Source organism: Leptonychotes weddellii, chromosome 1 (genome assembly GCF_054177405.1).
Source record: "Leptonychotes weddellii isolate Sample4059 chromosome 1, ASM5417740v2, whole genome shotgun sequence".
NCBI classification, from domain to species: Eukaryota; Metazoa; Chordata; class Mammalia; order Carnivora; family Phocidae; genus Leptonychotes; species Leptonychotes weddellii.
Genome location: NC_138369.1, coordinates 59,753,369 through 59,777,997, shown reverse-complemented (window position 1 = coordinate 59,777,997; position 24,629 = coordinate 59,753,369). Strand labels below are relative to the sequence as shown.

The 24,629-nt window shown below is 39.4% G+C and overlaps 1 protein-coding gene across 3 annotated transcripts in view; it reads left to right on the top strand.

The window, feature by feature from the left end:
* Positions 1–24,629, top strand: part of LOC102744639 (serine/threonine-protein kinase ULK4) — a 157,127-nt gene that overhangs the window by 96,519 nt on the left and 35,979 nt on the right. For 2 of the 3 annotated variants that reach the window (XR_014146541.1, XR_014146538.1), the window contains exons 19-20: positions 1,073–1,234; positions 11,646–11,828. Coding sequence is in view for 1 of the 3 variants with exons in the window: in XM_081824965.1 (XP_081681091.1) it covers positions 1,073–1,234; positions 11,646–11,828; positions 12,780–12,830 (396 nt within the window). In the remaining 2 variants the exon portion in view is untranslated. Of the gene's footprint in view, positions 1–1,072; positions 1,235–11,645; positions 11,829–12,779; positions 14,372–24,629 lie in introns of those variants that run through there. The other variant, XM_081824965.1, reaches the window with a different exon arrangement.

Genomic DNA, 24,629 nt, shown 5'->3' with positions numbered 1-24,629 from the left:
GCTTTCTTGGGACATTGCCTTGTATTTTAGGTGGTGTTTGGCTGATTGGTATGCTAATTATTCCCAGCCCTGAGTGATTCATGAGGATTGTTCCGATTGGTGCTTTTGATTTTTAAAAGTATCTTCCATTTTTATGTTATACTCATATTACATGTTTTTCAGATTATTTTAGCATTTTAATTTTTTAAATTTATTTTATTTTTTCTTTTTCAAGTTTTTATATAAATTCCAGGTAGCTAACATATAGTGTAATAATAGTTTCAGGTATAGAATTTAGTGATTCATCACTTACATACAACACCTAGTACTCATCACAAGTACCCATTGCCCATGTAACCCATCCCTCCCTTCTCCCTTCCAGTAGCCCTCAGTTTGTTCTCTATAGTTAAGAGGTCTGTTTTATGGTTTGCCTCTCTTTTTTTCCCCCATGTTCTTCTGTTTTGTTTCTTAAATTCCACATATGAGTGAAATCATTGAGTATTTGTCTGACTAACTTATTTTGCTTAGCATAATACACGTCATTGCAAATGGCAAGATTTCATTCTTTTTGATGGCTAAGCAATATTCCTGTGTGTGTGTGTGTGTGTGTGTGTGTGTACCACATCTTCTTTATGCATTCATCAGTTGATAAACATTTGGGCTCTTTCCATAATTCAACTATTATAGGTAATGCTGCTATAAACATATAGGGTGCGTGTGTCTCTTCAAATCAGTATTTTTGTATCCTTTGGGTAAATACCTAGCAGTGCAATTGTTGGATTGTAGAGTAGTTCTATTTTTAACTTTTTGAGGAACCTCCATACTGTTTTCCAGAGTCTGTCCTATTTTTATTAAAATATATTAAAATTATGTTATGCTAAGTTTTAGTGATTGAAAGATTAAATTTAGTGATTAAATTGTCATAATTTCATAATACCCTGAAAGAATGATCACACCTCCTAATTAACCTAATGCATGTGGGGGCAGATGATACACTCTTAGTATCAGGCCTTTATTTGCACTGGTTATGAATAAATTGCACGTATGTATTTCTCCTATTAAATAACTCTTTCACTCTTCTCTCCTTCTCTAGGAAGAACGTGTTGTGAATCACATGGCAGCAAAGATTATTGAAAATGTCTGCACTACCTTTTCTGCTCAGGCCCAGGGCTTTATTACAGGGGAAATTGGACCCATTTTATGGTACCTATTCAAACATTCCACTGTTGATTCTCTCAGGATCACAGCAATATCGGTAAGATGGAGCATCTCTGGGGGATATATCTGGGTATATTTAAACACCAAGTTTGAAGAACTGTGCCAGAAATAGGATAAATTTCATTGGATAAGTAGGACACAGAAATCTCAGACTAATATAGTTGGTGAGAACAATAATTTTCTTTTAAAACAAAATTTTCGGGCGCCTGGGTGGCTCAGTTGGTTAAGCGCCTAAGCCTTCGGCTCAGGTCATGATCCTGGAGTCCTGGGATCGAGTCCCGCATCAGGCTCCCTGCTCAGCAGGGAGTCTGCTTCTCCTCTGACCCTCCTCCCTCTCATGCTCTCTGTCTCTCATTCTCTCTCTCGCAAATAAATAAAAAATTAAAAAAAAATATTAAAACAAAATTTTCAAAACTGGGGTTGGAAAACCTTGGGACTGTGGGGAAATTGCAGTAGGACCTTGTGGGACCATAACATATGGTTTCAGAAACGATTGGGAAGTGACAGTGGGACGCTGTGCTCATAGGTGGGGTACAGCATTTGGTTTGGTTTATGTTTAGTGTTCCCTGACTTTTCCTGTTAGTTCCCTCTTTCAGATTTTATGCTAAATACATTTATCATGAATTAATTATAAAGTGAATTCATGTTAGTATTCAGGCATCTGTGGTTTTGCAGCTTTTGTATTTTGATTGGCTGTCTCCTACTTTGCTGACTTAGTGTAAAAGATAATTATGTCTGAAGAGGTGTTAACATGGTTGTATCAATTTAATAGTCTGTTGAACAAATACAGCCCTTGCTCATATGATTTATTAAAATACTCTTTTTGATCACCGGTCTCATTTGGACTCTCAACATTATATGGCAGCCTTGCTGTCTCTCTCTCCCCTGCTCATTCTTGCACTTCTTTTGTCCCTTATTCTCTTTCCTTAGACCTCCAACCCACATTTTCCTCCTCCGTGCTCAGTAAGTGACTTTCCTCTGTACTTCCCAGAGAAAAATGGAGACCTCCAATGGTAATTATCCCATTGTACAACTGCCATGTCTGCAGACCTGTTTACATCCCCCCGCCTCGCCCTCGTCTTTCCCTCCTGTTAGAGTTGATGAACTATCCCTTCTCCTGGTAGAGAGAAACCTCTCCATGTTTCTTCCCATCTTCTTCCTGTTCCCTTTTTGGGAATCTCACTCAAATGGTTATTTTTGCTCTTTCCTGAATCTTTAACCCTCCTTCTCTACTAGATCATTCTAATCAGCATTGAGGTATTCTTTACCCCGTTAAAAAAAAAGAAAAGCACACATGCAAACATATTAAAGAGTCTCTGGGCTGCACATCCCCCTCACAGCCATACTTCTTTAAAGAGTTATTGCCACAAACTATTACTCCTTTTTGGCTGTTTCCTCTTTAACCCAGTGCAGTATCTGTCCCAAGATGAAGCTGATCTTGCTACAATCTCCACTGACTTTTGTGTTGCTAAATCTTGGGAATATTTAGGGGTATTTTCCAGTTCTTAAATTTACCTATGTAACAAGCACTAAGCATTCTGTTCGTTGAATATTATTAAGCAAAGGATATGTAGCCTCTGCCTCTGTTTCTGTCTCTCTCTTACACACACACACACACACACGCATGCATGCACACTTCTGGAGTCACATGATTTCAAAATGACAGAAAAAAACCCCTAATTGTGATATGAGTAATTACGGAGAGACTGTCAGAAAGAGTTACAAAGTATACCAATGAACTTTCTCAAGGCATCTTGGAATCCTATCTTAGAACATCCATTTTATACTATATCTTCTCTATATACAATGGAATATTACTCAGCCATCAAAAAGAATGAAATTTTGCCATTTGCAGTGATGTGGATGGAACTAGAGGGTGTTATGCTGAGTGAAAAAGTCAAAGACAAATACTGTATGATTTTACTCGTGTGGAATTTAAGAAACAAAACAGAGGATCATAGGGGAAGGGAAAGAAAAATAAGATGAAAACAGAGAGGGAGGCAAACCTTCAGAGACTCTTTTTTTTTTTTTAATTTATTTATTCATGAGAGTCAGAGAAGAGAGAGAGAGAGGCAGAAGCAGAGGGAGAAGCAGGCTCCCTGCTCAGGCTCCCTGCCAAGCAGAGAGCCCGATGCGGGACTCGATCCCAGGACCCTGGGATCATGACCTGAGCTGAAGGCAGACACTTAACCATCTGAGCCACCCAGGCTCCCACCTTTAGAGACTCTTAACTATAGGGAACAAACTGAGGGTTGCTGGAGGGGAGGGAGGTGGGGGGATGGGGTAACTGGGTGATGGGCATAAAGGAGGGCACGTGATGTTGATGAGCACTGGGTGTTGTATGCAACTGATGAATCACTAAATTCTACTTCTGAAACTAATAATACACTATATGTTAATTGAATTTAAAAAATTTTAAAAAAGAACATCCATTTTAATCCTGGGCCTTTAAAAAAATCTGTCTTGCTTTAATTGGGTTTATGTTATTTTCATCTTTATACTCAAACATGATTTCTTTTCTCGGCAAATTTTTTTCCAGTTCCCACCAAAGTTGTGTACCTTCTAGCCCTTTCTTCATCTGAGACATTAAGCTTCACCCTTCATCTTGGGGTTCTTATATTTTGTTCTTAGCATTCATCTGAATCATTAATTTTTCACTGAAATTTTGCCTGCTGTCCCAAAAAAGTCTATCCTTTCTTTGCTCCAGGATTCTATTCAGTATCATGTGTTATGTATTGTTTTCCTATTTCTTTAGTTTCCTCCAATATGAAATAGTTCCTCAGTCTTCCTGTGTACTTCATGCCCTTTACAATTTTAAAGAATATAGGACTTTTATTTTATAGAGGGAGACTTGACCTGGGTCTGTCTGGTGCTTCCTCATGAAACCTCCTTAGCACCATTGACGACCCCTGCCTGTAACCAGTCTGTGATGGGAGCCATAGGAGGATCACCTATTTTTATTATTCCTTCTCTAGCAGAGGTTTGCAAATGTTTTCTATAAAGGGCCAGATAATAAACAACTTGGGCTTGGTAGGCCACATGTAGTCTCTGTTGTACATCCTTTTTTTTTGTTTTCTATAGCCCCTTTAAAAATGTAAAAACCATTCTTTTTTTTTTTTAAGATTTTATTTATTTATTTGAGAGAGAGAGAGTGAGAGCATGCACGAGTGTTGGGGTTGGGGTGGGGGGAGAAGGTTTTCTTTCTTTTCTTTTTTCTCTTCTCTTGTCTTCTGTCTTCTCTTGTCTTTCTTTCTTTCATTTTATTTATTTGAGAGAGAGCACGAGCTGGTGGTGTGGGGGGAGGTATGTGGGGTGAAGGGCAGAGGGAAAGGGAGAAGCAGGCTGCCCTCTGAGCAGGCAACTTGACACGGGGCTCCGTCTCAGGACCCTGGGATCATGACCTGAGCCGAAGGCAGACGCTTAACCGACTGAGCCACCCAGGCACCCCCAAAACCATTCTTATTGTATACCTCATGAGCTGCGGAAAAACAGGCCTTTGGTATTGGTTGGTATTCTATTGTAAGGAAGCTCTTTCCCTTCTCCCATGTGTATGTGTGTATTTGTATCATTATTTTGATGAATAAGTACTTTATGCAGTGGATCATAATGTGGTACTACTGCCACTATTGTTATTTGTGGGGATGCTGAGGTCATCCTAGATATGGCCAGTGTGATCCCTTCAAGCTGGCTTCTGTGTTCTGTGGACCCATTTCTATCATTGTTTGAGCACTTCATTATTTTCTGACACCACCTGATGTTCTGGGCTAATTTTTACTTTCTGCCAGTTCTGGAATCAGTCATTTCTTTGGGGGAACATTTGGTATTTAGAAGCCAAGATCTGGGTGCTCTTTGTGCTTATTGCTATGGGGTGCCATTGTTTCTAGGCCTTCTTAATATTCAGAGTTAGAAAAAAAAATCCACACATACACATACATTTATAATTGCTTTTATATGTATCATCATATATATTTGGAACAAAACTCATGCATTTGTATCGATACTTCCAATTTTAATCCAATACCTTAAGATTCTTTCTAGCGTTCCCACTTTCTTTCTTTGTAAATCCCTTCTCAGATGGAGACAAACTGGTTCCTGTTATTCTCAGTATGTGTACTGATTTGTTCAGTCAGTGAATTTACTTCTGTGTAACAGACTCCGTCTACTCAGGCTACTCCGCTGTGTCCTCTTCTGTCTTCCTTGATATTGCCGCCCTGCTTCCTTGACCACTGTGCTCGGTTCCCCCTCCCCCTCACTGCCCCCTTTCCTCAGGCACTGACATGCTGACCTTGGGAGGGGAAGGTGAGAAGAGATGGATTAAGGAAAACGAAGGGTCAGGTGTTCTTTTTCATACTTTCCCTTCCCTTAACTCCTCCCACCTCACTGTTCACATTCAGGTGCTTAACCTTCCTGGGAAGCTCCTTCCTGAGTCTTTCTCAGGTCCGTCTGCCTCTCTCTGCCGCTGTGTTGCTACTGCCATAGTCCCGGCCCCACCGTCTCTGCCCTGGACCACTCGAGTGGCCTCCTCACTGGTCTTCCCACGGCCAGTTTGCTCCACTGACATCATTGTGCACACAGAGCACACTTCCTAAAATCATATCTCTTCTCTCTTCTCTGCTGAAACTTTTCAATAGCTTTCTACCATTTTTCTTTTTTTTTTTTTTTTAAAGATTTTATTTATTTATTTGACAGAGAGAGACACAGCGAGAGAGGGAACACAAGCAGGGGGAGTGGGAGAGGGAGAAGCAGGCCTCCCGCCGAGCAGGGAGCCCAATGTGGGGCTCAATCCCAGGACCCTGGAATCATGACCTGAGCCGAAGGCAGACGCTTAACGACTGAGCCACCCAGGCGCCCCTCTACCATTTTTCTTAAAGGATTGGTACGACTTTATGCGAAGCACCAGGTAGAAGTTAAGAATTGGTGAGGCTTTCACTTTGAGGACAATATTTATTATTTAAAGCAGTTAACACATTTTGCTTAGTAAATTAGTTGTGTTAGCTTATTATAACATAATTATATTATATTGATTAAAACTCCTATAAAGCCAGGACTGTATTTTTTCATCTCTCTATCTGTTTGAAGCCAGGTCTTTGATTCAAGTTAGGATTTTTCCTGCAAAGATTGAGATGGAGGGATCCTTCTGTCCCACATTATGAATGGGGGGGTGGGCATCACGAGTAGATGTTTAATAACATTTACCATCCCTCTTTACTGGTGAGACAAAGAAAAATAGGTCACAAAGTTCCTGCTAATAAGAAAAGTGGGGTGATCACTTTTATTATATAAAATATAAATATATTTTATTATATAAAAGTATGAGAACATTGTTGGGGGATCCTAAAATAAAGTTATTCTAATGTAATCTTAAAAAATTGTTTCTGCCTTATTAACAGGTTTACATGAGGATTTATTAAAGATTGAGGTGACAGAAACTGAAAATATGCATTCTGAAAACACTTTATGCAAATTCCTAGCAGGGAATGACAATTGCTTCCTCCCTATCATGCCTTATAGAGCTGAACTTCCTTTTTCTTTTTCCAAATTGTTCTCTCAGGAATGTTTGCTGGAGGTTAATGTACCCATTTGGTGTTAAAGATGAGAATTCTTATAACAGCCTTCAAGATCTCAGATGGTTTGTCCCCTGCCTCCCTTTTTTGTCACATCTCCTAAAGCTCATTGTCTCACTCTCTGTGCTTCAACCATACTTTGTTCTGACATTTTCTAGAATTTACAAACACTTTGCTGCCTCAGGATTTTCCCCTTTGCTGGTTCCCTGTGCTTGGATGCTCTTTTCACATGGCTGAGTCTTCATGTTTCAGCTATCAGCTTAAATGTCTCCTCCTCCAATAGGACATCCCCTGGCCCCTCAAATCTCTTTGTATTTTTGCTCATAGCAATGACCACAATTCTATTTATCTAAAGTATGGAAGCATGGTTTTCCCTGTTAGTGTCAGTTCCAGGAAGGTAGGAGCCCTTATCCTCTTCTTCCCTTCCTGAGCACACATGGTGGGTACTTAGCAGGTCTCCGTTAACCAGATGAATGCCTGAGCTCTGGCTGGGGAAGAGTGGTGTTCAGTGCTGGGGCACTGACCTGCTCCTTGTTCTGTTTGTAACAGTCTGCATCTGCTGTCTCTGCCACCGATCTCCTGGTCATCTCTTGGTCGCATAGATTCCCCTGTACCAGTGTGGTCCCTGGCCCAGCAGCATCAACATCACCTGGGAACTTGTTAGAAATCCAGGCTTTTGGCCTTTGACCCAGACCTGCTGAATAGGAATCTCTAGGGGGAAGGCTCAGTAATCTGCCTGTTAACAAGCCTCCAGCTGATTCTAATACCTGCTGAAGAGGGAGAACCATTGCCCTAGTCCTTGAAGCTCTTGGAAAACATGGGCACAGTGTGGAGTGGAAGATGGTGAATTTCTCCTTCCCACTCAGGAATGGCTCCATGGCTTAGGGATTGGTTGTTGGGAGGAGTGGACCTGACTTAGGAAATATATTGGATGGATAAAAGATTACTAGAATTATTAGGATTACAGGAACTCTCTATGAACCATAGTGGGGACCGAGAAACCTGTAGAGTTAGATTGAGCGAGATGGCCCCGACGAGGACGATAACTGGGGTAAACATTACTGATGGGCTGAGATGAAGGGGATAAAAAGTGAAGAATTTTGCAGTGTAGTGGTTCTCACTGGGGTTGGCAGGGAGCTTTTCAAGCAACATTTTTTTTTTTTTTAAAGATTTTATTTATTTGACAGAGAGAGATGCAGTGAGAGAGGGATCACAAGCAGGGGGAGTGGGAGAGGGAGAAGCAGGCTCCCGGCTGAGCAGGGAGCCTGATGCAGGACTCGATCCCAGGACCCTAGGATCATGATCTGAGCCGAAGGCAGACGCTTAACTACTGAGCCACCCAGGCGCCCCTCAAGCAACATTGACTACTTCCTCCACTTTACTCACACCCTGCCCCTATTCTGATGTATCTTAAGATCTCCCCGGAGTCAGATGAGAGTTTAGAAAAGCTCCCAGGGTAATTTTGATAGGACTTGGAAAAAACCATTCAAAAGACAAAATAGAAATGGTTTTTAAAGTTTTTATTCCATGGTGATTCCATGTTTCTAATTAGATATGCATCCTCCAATTTTGGCTTAGTCTATTTCCTAGAAATTGCTTTTATTTATATAGACTATCAGGAATTCTGGAGGTAACACAATGTTCTTTTTGAAGCAAATTTTGAAGTGAATTTTAGACGGGAGGTGTTTTCCCCAGTTTTAAAATGTAGTCTTAAGCTCTAATTTATTTTTTTATTTTTTTATTTTATTTTTATTCTTATGTTAATCCCCATACATTACATCATTAGTTTTAGATGAAGTGTTCCATGATTCATTGTTTGTGCATAACACCCAGTGCTCCATGCAGAATGTGCCCTCCTCAATACCCACCACCAGGCTAACCCATCCTCCCACCCCCCTCCCCTTAAGCTCTATTTTAATAAGTAAATATTTCAAAATCAGTTCACTGGAGATCAGACTTGAGATTTGATTTTTTTGATTCAGAAAATACAAGCACTAATGTGCTCTTAAGCCTCCATGAAACTCTCAACTGTGTTTGATATCCAGAAGTGTTGGGGTAAAGGTTATTTTCTGCATGAGCTTTTTAAAATGGAGAGTCTGTTAGGCTTCTGAGCGGTGTTCTGAAGATGAGACATTCTAGTTGCCTTCATATTGGTTTGAATACATTTAGAAGTAGTCTGGACAAATCTTTTATCAAGAAATGTCCCCATCATGATCATTATGATCAGGTGGGGATTTTATATTGGTAGAAAGTCAGTTTTGCTATGAGAGCTGCCCCAACAATTGTTAAAATGTCAATGACAGTGTTTCGTGTCTTGAGGTCACTGTTGGGAGAACCCTTAGGGACTCTGTTTAAAATGCTATTTTGTTTTTTAATTCTTGGATTAAAATAATGAAATAATTCTGTTTTGATTTCATACAGTGCAGTTTTCTTAGATCCATTATAAATGAGTTTTAAAAACTTTCACATTCTAGAATCAGAGCTAGCTTTATTTTTAGTGAATTCATTTTTCATACTCTTATTTTCAGATATTAGTTGCTACTTTTCTACTGAAACATATACAATTTGAGCTTTAGACTTGAAGAACCCTACTGTCATGGTTTCCAAACCATCATGTCTAACTTAGCCATCTGTAACTCCCATGGAAGGAAGAGGAGAGACTGAAATATGATTTGAAAGGTGTCCAAAAGTGATTTTTTTCCCCCATAATTTCATTCTGCTCTGGTAAATGAATATAGATCCCTGGTATATGTTTGAAATAGAGTCAATGATTATTGTTACATTTTCTAGCTTTGTTGAGATGTCACTGACATAATGTGTAAGTTTAAGATGTACTACATGTTGATTTGATACATGTATATATTGCAAAATGATTACCAGATGATAGTGCTAGCTAACCTCTGTATCATATCACATACTTACCATTTCTTTTTTGTGGTGAGGACATTTACAATTTATTCTCTTGACAAATTTCAAATATATACTGCAATATGATTAACCATGCAGAAAACTGCATGGTTATTTCACTTGGCATAATACTCTCTAGCTCCATCCAAGTTGTTGCAAATGGCAAGATTTCACTCTTTTTTATGGCTGAATGATATTCCATGGTATATATGTGTATATATACATACCACATCTTCTTTATCCATTCATCAGTTGGTGGACATTTGGGCTGTCTCCATAATTTGGCTATTGTAAATAATACTGCAACAAACATAAGGGTGCATGTGTACCTTTGAATTAGTGTTTTTGTATTCTTTGGGTAAATACCCAGTGGTATGATTACTGGATCAAAAGGTAGTTCTATTTTTAACTTTTTGAGGAACCTCCATCTAGTTTTCTACAGTGGCTGCAGTGGTTTGCATTCCCACCAACAGTGCATGAGGGTTCTTTTTTCTTCACATCTTTGCCAACACTTGCTGTTTCTTCTGTTTTTGATTTTAGCCATTCTGACAGGAGTGAGGTGATCTCTCATTGTGGTTTTGATTTGCATTGCCCTGATGATAACTTTCATGTGTCTGTTGGCCATCTGTATGTCTTCTTTGGAGAAATGTCTGTTCATGTCTTCTGCCCATTTTTTAATTGGAATTTTTTGTTTTTTGGGTGTTGTAACAAGTTTTTATATATTTTGTTTTGTTTTTTAAAGATTTTATTTATTAGAGAGAGAGAGAGAGAGATCACAAGCCGGGGGGGTGGGTAGGGTAGAGGGAGAAGCAGACTCCCCGCTGAGCAGAGAGCCCGAGGCGGGGCTCGATCCCAGGACCCTGGGATCATGACCTGAGCCGAAGACAGACACTTAACTGACTGAGCCACCCAGGTGCCCAGAGTTTTTATATATTTTGGGTACTAATCCTTAATCAGAGGTGTCATTTGCAAATATCTCTTCCCGTTCTGTAGGTTGTCTTTTTGTTGATTGTTTCCTTCGCTGTGTGGAAGCTTTTTATTTTGATGTAGTCCCAACAGTTTATTTTTGCTTTTGTTTCCCTTGCCTCAGGAGACATATCTAGAAAAAAGTTGCTATGTCTTATATTGGAGAAATTACTACCTGTGTTCTCTTTTAGTGTTTTTATGGTTTCAGGTCTCACATTTAGGTCCCGGCTAGAATTGTCTTCACTTATTTTTCTGCCTATCCACTTCCCATTTACCTTTCAAAAACCAGTTCAAGATCATCTTCTTATGTTGTTGACTTGCTTTACCTTCCTTTTCAAGCATAATTTAGTGAGCTCACTTCTGTTATAACACTTGTTACATTCTGTTAGTTTATTAATTATGTTTCATCTCTGATCTGTGAACAAGTTAGGAAAAGTTCAGATGTCTGATTATCTTGGTTTGAATTCTAGCTTTGTCACTTACTAGGTACATGCCTTTGGGCAAGTAACTTTTAAGTTTTCTATGCTTTAGTTCTATTGTCTATAAAGTAGGTTAGTACTAACATCTTTCTTATATGTTATTGGGAGAACTAAATCTGATAGTCTTCTAATATTCTGAGATACCATTTTTCACATGCTAAACAATAAATGTTAGATATTTATTTTTATGGCTGTTTCTTCCGCCTTTACTAGTGTCTGCAAAAAGAAGGCACTTGATGTTTTTTATTTCTTAAAGGGAAGTTTTTCCATACAGACTTATAGTTTGTCATTTCAGTTAACCCTTTATAATTTGTATGCTTATCATAAGAGGCTTTGTTGTCTTAAAACAACTTCAGTTTTTACTGGCAGTTGGATTATTGTTTTATTTTTAAATATGCTGATGTTTTCCAACTTTCTTATGCCAAAATAAGTAATGAAGGAGCAAGGTAAGCACCCCAGAAGTGGATGTTATCTTTCTGAGGTGTGGTTACTGTACTTGGAGTTGTCTGATGGATCTGTTCTGTCTCTGCAGGCCTTGTGTAGAATCACCCGTCATTCTCCTACTGCCTTCCAGAGTGTTATTGAGAAGGTGGGACTGAACTCCGTGATAAACTCCCTGGCCTCAGCCATCTGCAAAGTTCAGCAGTACATGTTGACCTTATTTACTGCAATGTTGTCTTGTGGGATTCATCTTCAGAGACTAATCCAAGAAAAGGTTTGACTTAGATTTCACCTATTACTGTACTTTAAAAATTGTTGTTGAACCATTGCAGTTGCAGGAGAAAACAAGTAATATCATCTCTATAGAATTTATTTTTCTTCTCAGGGGACCTTTTTGAACTTTGCTAACCCCCTGTACCACAAGCCATTCATCTGATGATGTTGTAAGAGTCTTTTAGTGATTAAAATAGAAATCCAGTAAGTGGCTCTGCCTGCGTGTCCCATTTTATTAATGAAAAGCTGGAAAATTTATGAGTCCTTCCTATATGCTGATATTTCTTATGCCTCTGGCTCTTCAGCCCCCATCTCTTTCCCCATATGCTTTGTCTTCCCTTTATATTCTCTGCTTACTTGGACTCCTTTCTTGCCCCTTTCCTTGTCCAGTATTTGGCTAACACAAATCACCTGGACAACTCCCTTTCTCCTGTTTTTAACTTAGTTTCCTTCTAATCCTTTACAGTACAGTAGAGTTTTTAAATATTCAGTTCTGATCCCAAAACTGCACAGCTGTGAAGAAGTCTCTGTGGTAGCCTTCCTCAACATGTCTTCTCCTCAGCGTGTCTGCCCGCTAAAGAATGATCCGAGAACCAGAAGCAATGGGCATCATCTGGGAGAGGGTTGGAAAGGCAGCCCCTTGGTCCCCACCTTGGGCCTGCTGAATCTGAATCTACATTTTAATGAGATCTCTAGGTTGTTTGTTCGAACTTTATGATTTGAGAAGCCCTGTCCTAGAGTATTAGTGCTGAGTGAGGTGTTACCAGGTAGAAAAGGTGGACCATGTTTGTATATACATGTTTGGAAAGCTATGAGTCAAAGTGAAAGGGATAGTTTTAACTGTGCAGCCTTTCCCAGTGTTTTATATGCTCATGTGTATTTTGAATCTTCAGAAGGGTAATGTAGTGTGTGGCATTCTTTAACCTTATTGGACCAATTGTCCTTTTTTTAGAGGGGAGATGCCTATCAAATTGGAGTTTTGAGAACTCGGTGGGGAAGGTAATGCTCCTAACATGTGGAGAATGGAACCACTTACATACACTACTTGCCTTGGTTCTTGTGTGTTATGGTCCACACATTAAATTCTGGTTTTTAAAATTTCAGTAATTATGAATAATTATCTGATTTACATAGTAAACTTGATCTGTCAGAGTCAAGATGGAGAGTAAACCACTTCTTGTCTTTACTCTGATTAGTCTGATTTAGATTCTGCTATGAAGTTTGAGCCTCAGAGAAACCTGTTTTTTCCCAACAGTCTGTGTATCTAATTTTTGCTTTTAAATTTTCCAAGTCATTAAATATTGTTACATTGTATTAGAAAAAGCCCCACTTGAGTAGTTTTCTGTGTAAACTGTGATAAGAGAGGCTGAGAGTTTTTGCAGTTTTGTTTTTTTTTCCACTCTCAGAACAGGTATGGATTGACTTAGTTTCACAAGGTAGTAAAATAAGATGCATTGATTAATGTGATTTTGTAATTGTTTTATAATATATAATATTCCATGTATCTTAACAAAAGGAATGATTGAACACCGAAATGTATTGAATAAGTAATCTTTTGATTTTGATTAATACTGGTACTGAAAAAAATTATCGTGGTAGAAAAGATATAATACAAAATTCACCATCTTCACCATTTTTAAGCTTATAGTTAGTAGTGGTAAGTATATTCACATTGTTGTGGAACAGATCTCTAGAACCTTTTCATCTTGCAAAACTGAAACTATGTGCCCACTAACCATTTAGGGTGCTGTGTTCTAAGACTTGGGGCTTTATTTGAACCTGTTTTAGTAGGCCTCCTCTGACATGGAACCGGCAGAGAAAGGAGGGCGATGCCTGTGCCTGCCTCACTGGGATGAAAGTCCATGTTCCTTGGTGGGCTTCTGTTGACACCCCGGGGGTGCAGAGAGCCCCTCTTTACTGCTGGGCAAGGGTGCGAGTCCACACTCTCCATAGGCCTCCTCTGATGCCCGCCTAGCTGGGAGTGGGGAGGGCTCCTCATTTACTGTCTCGCCTGCCACTATAGGGTGGGAGTGTGAGCCTCATTTCTGGGGGAAGGTGCTGAAGGTGCAGACTTCCCACTCGCCTTCTCTGCTGCCATCTTGGTGGGGAGCAAGAAAGGAATCTGGTTACTGCTGTATATGGGCGGAGACCCAGGCTCCCCACGTGGTCTGTACTGACACCAGGGTTGGGGCGAATGGCTGTTGTTGGGTGGGTGTTATTGTCAGCTCTCCACTTGCTCTTTTCTGGTATTGCCCTTGTGGGGAGAGTGTTGGCTATTGAGGGTAGGAGTTTAGGCTTCCCACTTGCCCTGGGCTGATGGGGATGGCGTCATGGTTTTTCCATGATGTTCGGCTAGAGTAGAGTAGCTATTGTTTGAAAGTTTTCAATCTTTCTGGGCTGCCCCTTTCTTGGTCCTTTGGCTTGAGAGAGCTGATCTTTCTTCTGTTTTGTGCCTATCGATGTTTCTAGGCTCCTGGATTATCCAGCACTCAATCCAGGATATCTGAGGCAAAAAATAAAACCCAGTCAGTTCATTGCCATGTTGATGCTCAGGTCCTGAGGTTCCTACTGGTTCTGTCTTCTCTCTACCTTTCAGAGTTGTCTTATGTTTGTTTATATCCAACTTCCAGGGTTTTTAGTTGTGCTTAGTGGGAAGAATAGGAAAAAGTGCATCTCCTCTCTCTTGTCCTTTAATTTTTAAAATGTTTCTGTGACAGGTCAATAATATGCAGTGAATTCTCTTTTAAAATGTAAGATTCTATTTTTTATTAATTAAAAAGTATTACCATTTATTGAACATTTACTATGGGCCAGTTAGTGACTTGCAATCCTGGGGTATTCGTGGATGAAACTTAGTGTGTTGAGTAATTTTGTCAAGTTAATGGAGGATGTAAGTGCTAGAGCTAATGCTCATGCCAGACAAATGAGGGACGCAGAACAGTTTTGGATAATGTTGATATTCTGAAGAACGTAAAACAGAGTAATGTGATAGAGTGTCTGTAATAGCGTGCAAGGAGTGCAGGTAATGATATTACCTGGGTGTGTGGGGGGGGGGTGGGGAGAAGTCAGGGAAGGCTTCTCTGAGGAGGTGTCATTCCATCTGAACCCTGAATGACAAGGAGTTTGCTCTGTGAAGCCCTGGGGCAGGGGGAGGGGGAGAACTTTATAGTTCAGCTTCCCTGAGGTGTGAGAGATCTTGGGAAGGTCTGGAAAGAGAAAGAAGGCCCACAGAGCTGAACCTAGTGAGCAGGGGGTGGGGAAGAGGCCATTGGGAAGAGGCTGGGAACGGAGGGAGGCCTAGATCATGTAGGATCATGATATTGGCCTTCCTCATGGGTTTTATTTTTACTTAAAAGTGCATTTAAAAAAATAGACATGTGTATTTCAGGGGCAGGTTTAGCAACCTTCTTATTGCTAAGTTGAGCTGCTTTTCTGAGTGTTTGGTTGTTAACAGGTTAGAATAAGTGAGAGAGGAGAGGACCTGGGAACAACAAGTACCAGCTCTACTTCCTGTTGGACAGAAGAAGAGCTGCATGTGTGCTTTTTGGGGAACCATGGACTGTATATCATGATCTTTTAAAAACTGAAAATGAGTCCCCAGAAGAGGTTCATGCTATTCCTTTTAAATAAAAGAAATTACCGTTTAGTGCTGAAAATTTAGAGGAAGCTAAAGAATAAGACAAAATCAGCTGTAATCTCACTGCCCAGAGATAATGACTATGAACATGTTGGTCTGTCTCTTTTTAGTCTTTTGTCTGTGTGTCTATGTATTTTATGCACACATTTATAAAATTAAGATCCAAATGTGTAGGTTTATCTTTTTTAAAAATTTATTAGAGAGAATGCGAGTGCACTCATGCTCATGTGTGGGGGGAAGGGGATGGGGGGAATGGGCAGAAGGGGAGGGAGAAGGACAAGCAGACTCCACGCCCATTGAAGAGCCCAGTGCAGGGCTCGATCCCATGACCCTGAGATCATGACCTGAGCCGAAACCAAGAGTCAGATGCTCAACCCATCTGAGCCACCCAGGCGCCCCAATGTGTAGATTTATCTTGATGGCACTTTGTCATTAAATATTCCCCAAGAACATTAAAGAGTATTATATAATTTTTCATTTTATGGTACTACAATAATTTAATTCTTTCTCCACTATTGAACTGTTTGCTTCTCATTTTTTGATTTCCACTGACCCCGATGCAGTGAACATGCTGTTGCATACATCTTTGTGTTCACTGCTAATGGATTACCACAGGTATTATCCACATTTAGAAGGCTCTGCCTAGACAGTGCTAGACTATTCTCTAGAAAGGTAAATGATGAGAGTATAATGACTTGAAATTTAACCAGCAATCATTAGAGACATGCTATCTTTCTCTTATAATAAAACGTGGGGTTTGGGATTATTAGCAGCATACTGCATGTTTTCATAGTTATTTGCAGTTAGCAGTTAACCTGACTCTCCATTTGAACTATGTAACTGTAGCCAGGTTTTCATCTTAAACTAGACTAATCAGATTATTATTCCCTTCTGAATCATGCTCATGTTCTCGAGTGGGTAGCGAGGTATTAAAGGAATTTGTTCAGGTTACTCTCTTACCTGTACGAGCTACTTGCATGTCTGTGCCCTTAGCTGACCAGTATCCAGCACCCATGTGTATCGGTGATGTTTAATTTGTTTTGTATTGCCATCTTCAAAATGATCTTCTTTCCCATAAATGTGCTAAATGGCAGAATATTCCTTTATCCAAAAACAAGGGTTAGTTCCATACACTGGGATGTGAAAAGTGAGCGATCACAGCCATGGTGACAGGGGACTCTCTGAGTCACAAATCATGTGTTCTGAATATTCTAGTAACTGGAGAAATTGAGCAAAACAACAAGTGACAAGTAGTTTTTCCATTTTTTTTTCCTCCCCAAATACTCAACACGGTACTTTTTGTACCATTGGTAGATAGTACTTTATTTATTTATTTTTTAAAGATTTTATTTATTTGAGAGAGACAGAGTGGGAGAGAACACGAGTGGGGTGAGGGACAGAGGGAGAGGCAGGCTCCCCGCTGAACAGGGAGCCCGATATGGAGCTTGATCCCAGAACTCTGGGATCATGACCTGAGCCGAAGGCAGATGCTTAACTGACTGAGCCACCCAGGCACCCCAGTAGATGGTAATTTATATGTAATTCCTGTGTCATTCCTAGAGGTTAGGAATTGATAACTTATTCACAATTCAGATACATGAGTGGCTATGAACAAGAGGCTTCTGGAAGGTATGACCAGGTGTAAGAGAAAAACATGTAGGTTAGGTGTGAGTTCATTTAGTAATCCTTGCCCTAGAAACTTTTTTTTGGTTTTCCTTGCTGTTTTAGTTTTATTTTTGTGGTTCTTCCAAGCTGTTAATGTGTCCTACAGATATTCAATATTTAAGACCTGGGGCTGGATTAGTTTGGGAGTTCATAAATGTATTTCCTGCTGTTTTATTGAGGAGAAAGATGTTGGATGAGGTCATCGCAATTTCCCTTAATTACCAGAGCAAGAAATGTAGAGTAGGAAATGCTAATCTAATGTATTTTTATCAGGTTATATTTATAACTTTTGTGAATTTTGGGGTTTACATGTTTAGTATAGAAAATTCAGAATGTACGAAATACAGACAACTGATGTGCTTACCTCCCTGACGTAATCTCTGTAAAAATTCTCATATTCTATCCCTTTCAAATTCATATTTGTTGTGCATGGATACACACACACACACACACACACGCACATGCATTCCCATATTCCCTCCTCTCTGCTGTCACACACATACTGTTAGAATCTTCTTTGCAGAAATTGGATCAACTATATATTGTTTGGTAATCCATATTTTTTCTATTCCATGACATGTTAGGAATGTGTGTCTAAGTCAGTATAACTCTTCAATATTATTTTTGAAGTAATGACATTCCATCACATGAAGGTATCACCAGTTAGCCCAGCAGCTCACTACTCCCCATCTAAGAATTATTTTGCCATTGTTTTCCCAGGTAGAACATTCTTATGGCCTTTTGCGTGGCCATCCTTAATTTTTCCTTTAGGATAAAACTTTTAAGTAAAATTGCTAGGTTAGTCTCATTTTTAGAAAGTTCCTTTCTCTTCATAGTTTATAGATTTAAAAAAACCCCACTATGGTTGTATGTATGTTTGCAGATAGACTCAGTGCCAGTAAAGAGTGTGGTAATGTTGCATCCAGATTATGTGTCTCTCACATCTGCCAAAATGTTTTGGTTTCAGGCAGTATTAAGTGCATGGCTACAATCCCATCATTCCTTTTGATTTACTTTTCTGTCTTTGAAAATTTCAGCCTGGATACTTAGAGATCACTTGGTAAGTTCTCTTTTTCTTTTTTTCATAATCTCTTTGACATTCACTGAACCACAGTGAGTCATTTCTGGGTTGTTGAAAGTTGTGGCTCTGTTACTTTGGTCTAGAAATCATGCTAATTATGAAATCTATTTCTTGTAACATCAGGGTGTCTGATAGAAGGTGACTGGTTATGGAATTTAGAAATCTGACCAGAACAATAACAGAATCTTAAAAGGTATCTGTTTTTGCCAGTATGGCTGACTTGTCCTTGCAGGGACAAGACTGAATTTTCAGGAAAATAACAAAGATGCGGAAGCTAACAGTGAAGATGAAATGAAAATTGGGAGGGCTACTGTGAGAGTGATGGGGCCACAGACTGGTTATCAGGGGACTGGAGTCTGTGTGTGTGTGTGTGTATGTATGTAGCATATGTGTATGGGGTGGGGATATGTGTGTGTATGGAGTGTGGGGTGTGTGTGTGTGCAGGGTTTGTGCATGTATGTGGGGTGTGGGTATTGTGTGTGGGTGTGTATAGGGCATGGTGAGTGTGCAGTGTGTGTACAGGGTTCGGGTATGCAGGGTGTGTATGTGTGTGTGTGTGTGTAGGTGTGTGGTGTATGTGTGCAGGGTGGGTGTGTGGGGGGTGGGGGTATGTGCAGGGTTTGTGTGTGCGGGGGGGTGTGGGTTATGGATGGTGTGTGCGTGTGTGTGCGCACGCGCGAGGGTGTGTGTGTGTTCAATAAGAAGAGTGAAACCTAAAAACCATTGAGAGAACAATGTAATTGGCCCATATATACCCATCATCCTCATCATCAATTTTCAGTACATGCTGATGACGTCTCATCTCTGCTCCCTCTTTACTTGTACTTCATTTCTACACACTCCTTTTACCTCTGAATTATTTTGAAGCAAGACATGGACATCATATCATTTGTAATTATTTCATCTATATCTGTAGAAGATAGCAATCTTTTAAAATAGATATATTCACAATATTATTAAACACCAACCAATGAATAAGTTCTCTCCCCCCCCCCCGGGTTTTCTTGTTTTTGGTTTTTTTTGAATAAGTTCTTAATACAGCCATATATCCAGTCAGAGTTCACTTGACTGGCTCATCAATGATTATTTTCTAGATTGTTTGAATCAGGATCAAATCAAGGTCTGTATATCTCCTTTCTAATTCAGGTTAATTTGTCTCTTAATTCTCTTTAAATCTATAGATCCCCTTATCATTTTTTAATTTTTTATTTATTTTTTTAGTCCTTGAAATGAGTCTTTTATAAGGAAAACAGTCATAGTTCATGGGCCTTTCACGTTTGGATTTTGCTGATCGAATCTAGCAAACAACATAGTGTTGTGTCCTTTAAACTGCTGCTCCTGTATTTCTTGTATAAATTTATAGGTTTGATCAGATCCAAATTAGATTTTTTTTTTTAAAGATTTTATTTATTTATTCATGAGAGACAGAGAGAGAGAGAGAGGCAGAGGGAGAAGCAGGCTCCCAAGGAGCAGGGAGCCCGATGCTGGACTCGATCCCAGGACCCTGAGATCATGACCTGAGCCGAAGGCAGACGCTTAACCATCTGAGTCACCCAGGTGCCCCCAAATTAGATTTTTTTTGAAGACAGTTCATTGGTGGTTTTTTTGGTTTTGTTTTGTTTTTTATTTAATTTAATTAAATTAATTAATTAATTTATTTTTAAACATTGGATCAGAAGTTTTTTTTTTTTTTTTAAAGATTTTACTTATTTATTTGACAGAGAGATAGAGAGAGAGAACAAGCAGGCAGAGAGTCAGGCAGAGGGAGAGGGAGAAGCAGGCTCCCTGCTGAGCAGGGAGCCCGATGCGGGGTTCGATCCCAGGACCCTGGGATTGTGACCTGAGCCGAAGGCAGCCGCTTAACCTGACTGAGCCACCCAGGCGCCCCTTGTTTTTTATTTTTTAAAGATTTTATTTGAGAGAGTGAGAGTGCATGCACACAAGCAGGGGGAGGGGCAGAAGGAGAAGCAGGCCCTCTGCTGAGCAGAGAGCCCGACATGGGGCTTGATCCCAGGACCCTGGGACCATGACCTGAGCTGAAGGCAGATGCTTAACCAATTGAGCCACCCAGGCGCCCCTGTCTTTTCTTTTAAGATTTTATTTATTTATTTGACAGAAAACTAACACAAGAGCACACAAGCCGGGGGAGCTGCAGAGGGATAGGGAGAAGCAGGCTCCCTGCTGAGCAGACTGCCAGTTGAGCTGGGCGTTGAGCTGGGGGATACCAGGACCCTGAGATCATGACCTGAGCCAAAGGCAGACACTTAACTGGGGAACCACCCAGGCGCCGCAGTGGTGTGTGTTTTTCATAACAGAATGCACACACGGATGACTTGGATCTCCCTTTTCCGATACAAAGAATGAGCAGTGGCTTCACTTCCGGTCTACTCATTATAAGTTTCCTCACCAGCTCTCCTTGTAATGGTTTTAGCAGCTGTCAATGATAATTGCTGAGATATATTGTTTTGGTACGGGTGAAAATATACTGATATATTATCATTCTGACTTCATGTCTTAATCGAAATTGCTCTATAGAGAAAAAGCTCTTATCAACTGTGTGGTTACCCTGAGGAGTAGTTTACGTAAGATTGACTTACTTACCGGGCTTTGGAATCAGGAGTTGGTTTCCCTAGCAGTCTCCAAAGACTTACTTTTTAGGACTGGGACCTTAAAGGATACTTTAGTTCCCTTATAAACTCACGGATTTTAATATTTTGGTATGTTTCCATTGTGGATGATGTTATTTTCAGTACTAATAGTGTTGCTGCTTTAGCCAGTGGAAGCCTCCATAAGTGGCTTCCTGGGTCCTTTTGTCAGAAATCCAATAGTCTTTACTTTCTTGCCTTCTGATGGAACAGTGTGTTTTAGGCTTCTCTTGCACGTTTTCTGCTCTGCACCTGGAACCAGTCGTTCCTCCAAAGAGCCCCGGTTCCTCTAGTGGGAAATAATGTTTAGAGACCATAATCTGATTGGAGTACTCACTGCTACTGGGTTGGTTATTGTTTCTAGGCATTCCCAGCAGATAGAGCCAGGAAATAACTCTTTTAAAAATACATCTGTTCATACTGGTATTTCCAATTGCAGTATTTTGCCTTATTTATTTTATATGAGTAATTCTTTCTCTTAAGTTAAAAATCTTGTTTTCTATTGACATTATTTGCTTTACAATATTTATAGAAGTCTCAGAATAACAGTGATATTATTAATACTGTTATGATTTCTGAATACAACCTAGGATTTTTGTGCAATTGTTTTAGTGCTTAGGGTATGTCTAACTCGATGTGTTGTCAGATTAGTATGTGGTAAATTCTTTTCAAATAATTCTTTTTTTTTTTTGTCTTCTTAAACCACTAACATAATATACCCTTAAGTATCATTTTCTTTTTGATTTGAGGGGATTGCTTTTTAAAAGTTTGATTTAATTTGTTTTAAAATCATGTAAAATGTTGATATTTTTTTTAAAGATTTCTTTCTTATTTTTTTAAGATTTTATTTATTTATTTGACAGAGAGAAACACAGCTAGAGAAGGAACACAAGCAGGGGGGAGTGGGAGAGGGAGAAGCAGGCTTCCCACTGAGCAGGGAGTCCGATGCGGGGCTTGATCCTAGGACCCTGGGATCATGACCTGAGCTGAAGGCAGACGCTTAATGACTGAGCCACTCAGGTGCCCTGTTGATATGGTTTTAATGTCAAGATACAAAGAATCAATTCAGAGGAAACTGTTTTCCATCTCTACCCTCTTCACTTGTTTCCTTCTTTATGCATTGAATGTAAACATTTTTATTAGTATCTGTTTAAATCTTCTATTTAAAAAAAAAATCGAATATAAGCAACTATGTCTCTCTCCCTGTATCTTTCTATTTCTCTCTTTATATCCATGTGTTATATCAATGTATTTATCTTTATATTTATCTCTAAAGTTTTTATTAATGTGTTATTTATTTTATAGATATATCTCCTTCATCTTATCTACCTTCACCCCCCGCCCCCAGTGGTCCTATATTTATCTATGGGTAAAGGGTTAAGAATTGTACTTTCAGTTAACTTTCCAGCTCTGTTTCTGGAAACCTAAGTCCAACCTGTCATCTGTGAAGTTGTTACAAGAGAGTTTGGTGCCTGTGGGGTATGAAGCTTCTAAGCCAGGGTGACTCCCATACCCACCCAGTGTGGCTCTTTTCTTACTATGCCAAGCTGTGCTCGGTAGGCTGTGGCCAGAGCAACTTCTGATGCTGCCTTCCCAGCAAGTTCTGCTTTCTGAGCAAACCGGTTGAAAATGTGATCTATGGTTGTCTTTTGCATCAGTATGTCTAGTTGACTCTAAAATGACCTCTGGTGGGTGCTGTATTATTCTCTCCCTTCTTTAGACTAAAGGACAGCATATGCCATTTTGTACCTTGTTTTTTGTTTACTTGGTATATATTTCAGAGATCACTGCATTGTTGTTAATAGATATGTTCTTTGTGTGTGGCCCCCCCACCCCATTCTTTTAAAAATGATGCTTCATAGTGGATGTGCCACCTTTTAGTCAACCATTCTGCTTTTGAAAGATATTTGGCTGTTAGGTCTCTTTTCTTACATTATCAGATGAAAATATGAAAACTTGAAAAATTTTTAAAAGAAAATATAAGTGGCTATCTTTGTGACCTTGCTGTAGGGGAAGTTTTTCTTAAGGCTTAGTGTCCAGCATGTAAAAAATAGCCTATGTATAAAAAGGAAAAGACAAGACAAAATGAACATAGGCTATGAAGACTTAATTCATAGAAGAAGAAACTAGAATGATCCATAATGTTGGGAAAAGATGCTCACACTGAAGTTGATGAATAAAATAAAGGTTAAAATGAGTTAGTTTCATACATTTTAGGTTGGCAAATATATAAGTCTGACAGAGTTGTTGGTGAAGGTATAGACCAGTGGGAACCCTCCTAGGTAAGATGGTATAATCACTTTGGAGTGCAATTTCATACTCTCTAGTGAAGTTGAAGATGCACATAGCATAGCAATAAATATTTCCATTAGGAACGTATCCTTGTACAGTTGTACGCAGAAACAGAGTATTTGTCTCAGCATTTTTGTAGTGTCAGAAGGTGGCAAGTGATGTAAAAGTCAATCAACAAAAGATTGGGAAATTGAATTGTGATATATCCATATGATGGAACAATACATAGCAAGTAAAAATGAGTTAACTAGACTGAAAATGTATTGATTTGGATAAATCTCATAAATAAAACTGAGCAAAAAAGGTAAGCTGAAAAGGATATGGACAAAAGAATAATATACACAAAGTTTAAAATATGCAAAAATATTTATTTTTTATGGGTACATAATTCTGTTGTAACCACCAGAGTTCTGAGAGTGCCTTTTTGTAATGGAGGGCAGCAGCTTCAGCTCTGTCTCTGTAATATGTTGTTTCTTTAAAAAAAAAAATAAAAGGAATTTGGGTTTATTTTTTTCTAAATATTAAGATTCGATAAAGTTGAACGGATTTTTAAAATCACTTTTCTGATTCCTTGAAATGTTTCATAATTTGGGTAAAAGGATTCATGTTATAGCACTCAAGTTATAATTTACATTTTCTTCACTTTTGAAGTTTCTCATGATCTCTAGGGAACATTTGGTAGTTTTCTCCTTGAGATTGTGTGTGTGGTGATCGTGGCTATGGTGTTAGGTGTGATAGTCTGGCTACCACATGGATAATTTTTACCATCTGCAGTATGGTCTGAAAGGAAAACCATGGTAACATCTCATAGATACTCATTTGTGATTTTTTTTTCTTGAAATGCAGGAATTCTTACTTCAAAAATTCTGGTGTTGGGGCACCTGGGTGGCTCATTTGGTTGGGCATCTGCCTTCAGCTCAGGTCATGATCCCCGGGGTCCTAGGATCAGGCCCCACCACCTCCCTGCTCAGCAGGGGTGGTCTGCTTCTCCTTCTCCTTCTGCCCGTCCCCCTACTTGTGCTCTCTCTCTCTCTCTTAAATAAAATCTTCAAAAAAATTCTGGTGTTTACTAACAATATGACTACCAGTGAAATACATCTTTTAGTTTACATTTATTGAGTTTTGGTATCATTTGTGATTCTAAGCTTCCTTTTGTTCTTTAGAAATGAACTTGAAGGTAGAGACACTGTAACATGTATTTTTTTTTTTTATTTTTTTATTTTTTTATTTTTTTTTCATTTTTTTTTTATTCTTATGTTAATCCCCATACATTACATCATTATTTCTAGATGAAGTGTTCCATGATTCATTGTTCGTGCACAACACCCAGTGCTCCATGCAGAACGTGCCCTCCTCAATACCCACCACCAGGCCAACCCATCCTCCCACCCCCCTCCCCTCTAGAACCCTCAGTTTGTTTTTCAGAGTCCATCGTCTCTCATGGTTCGTCCACCCCTCCGATTTCCCCCGCTTCATTCCTCC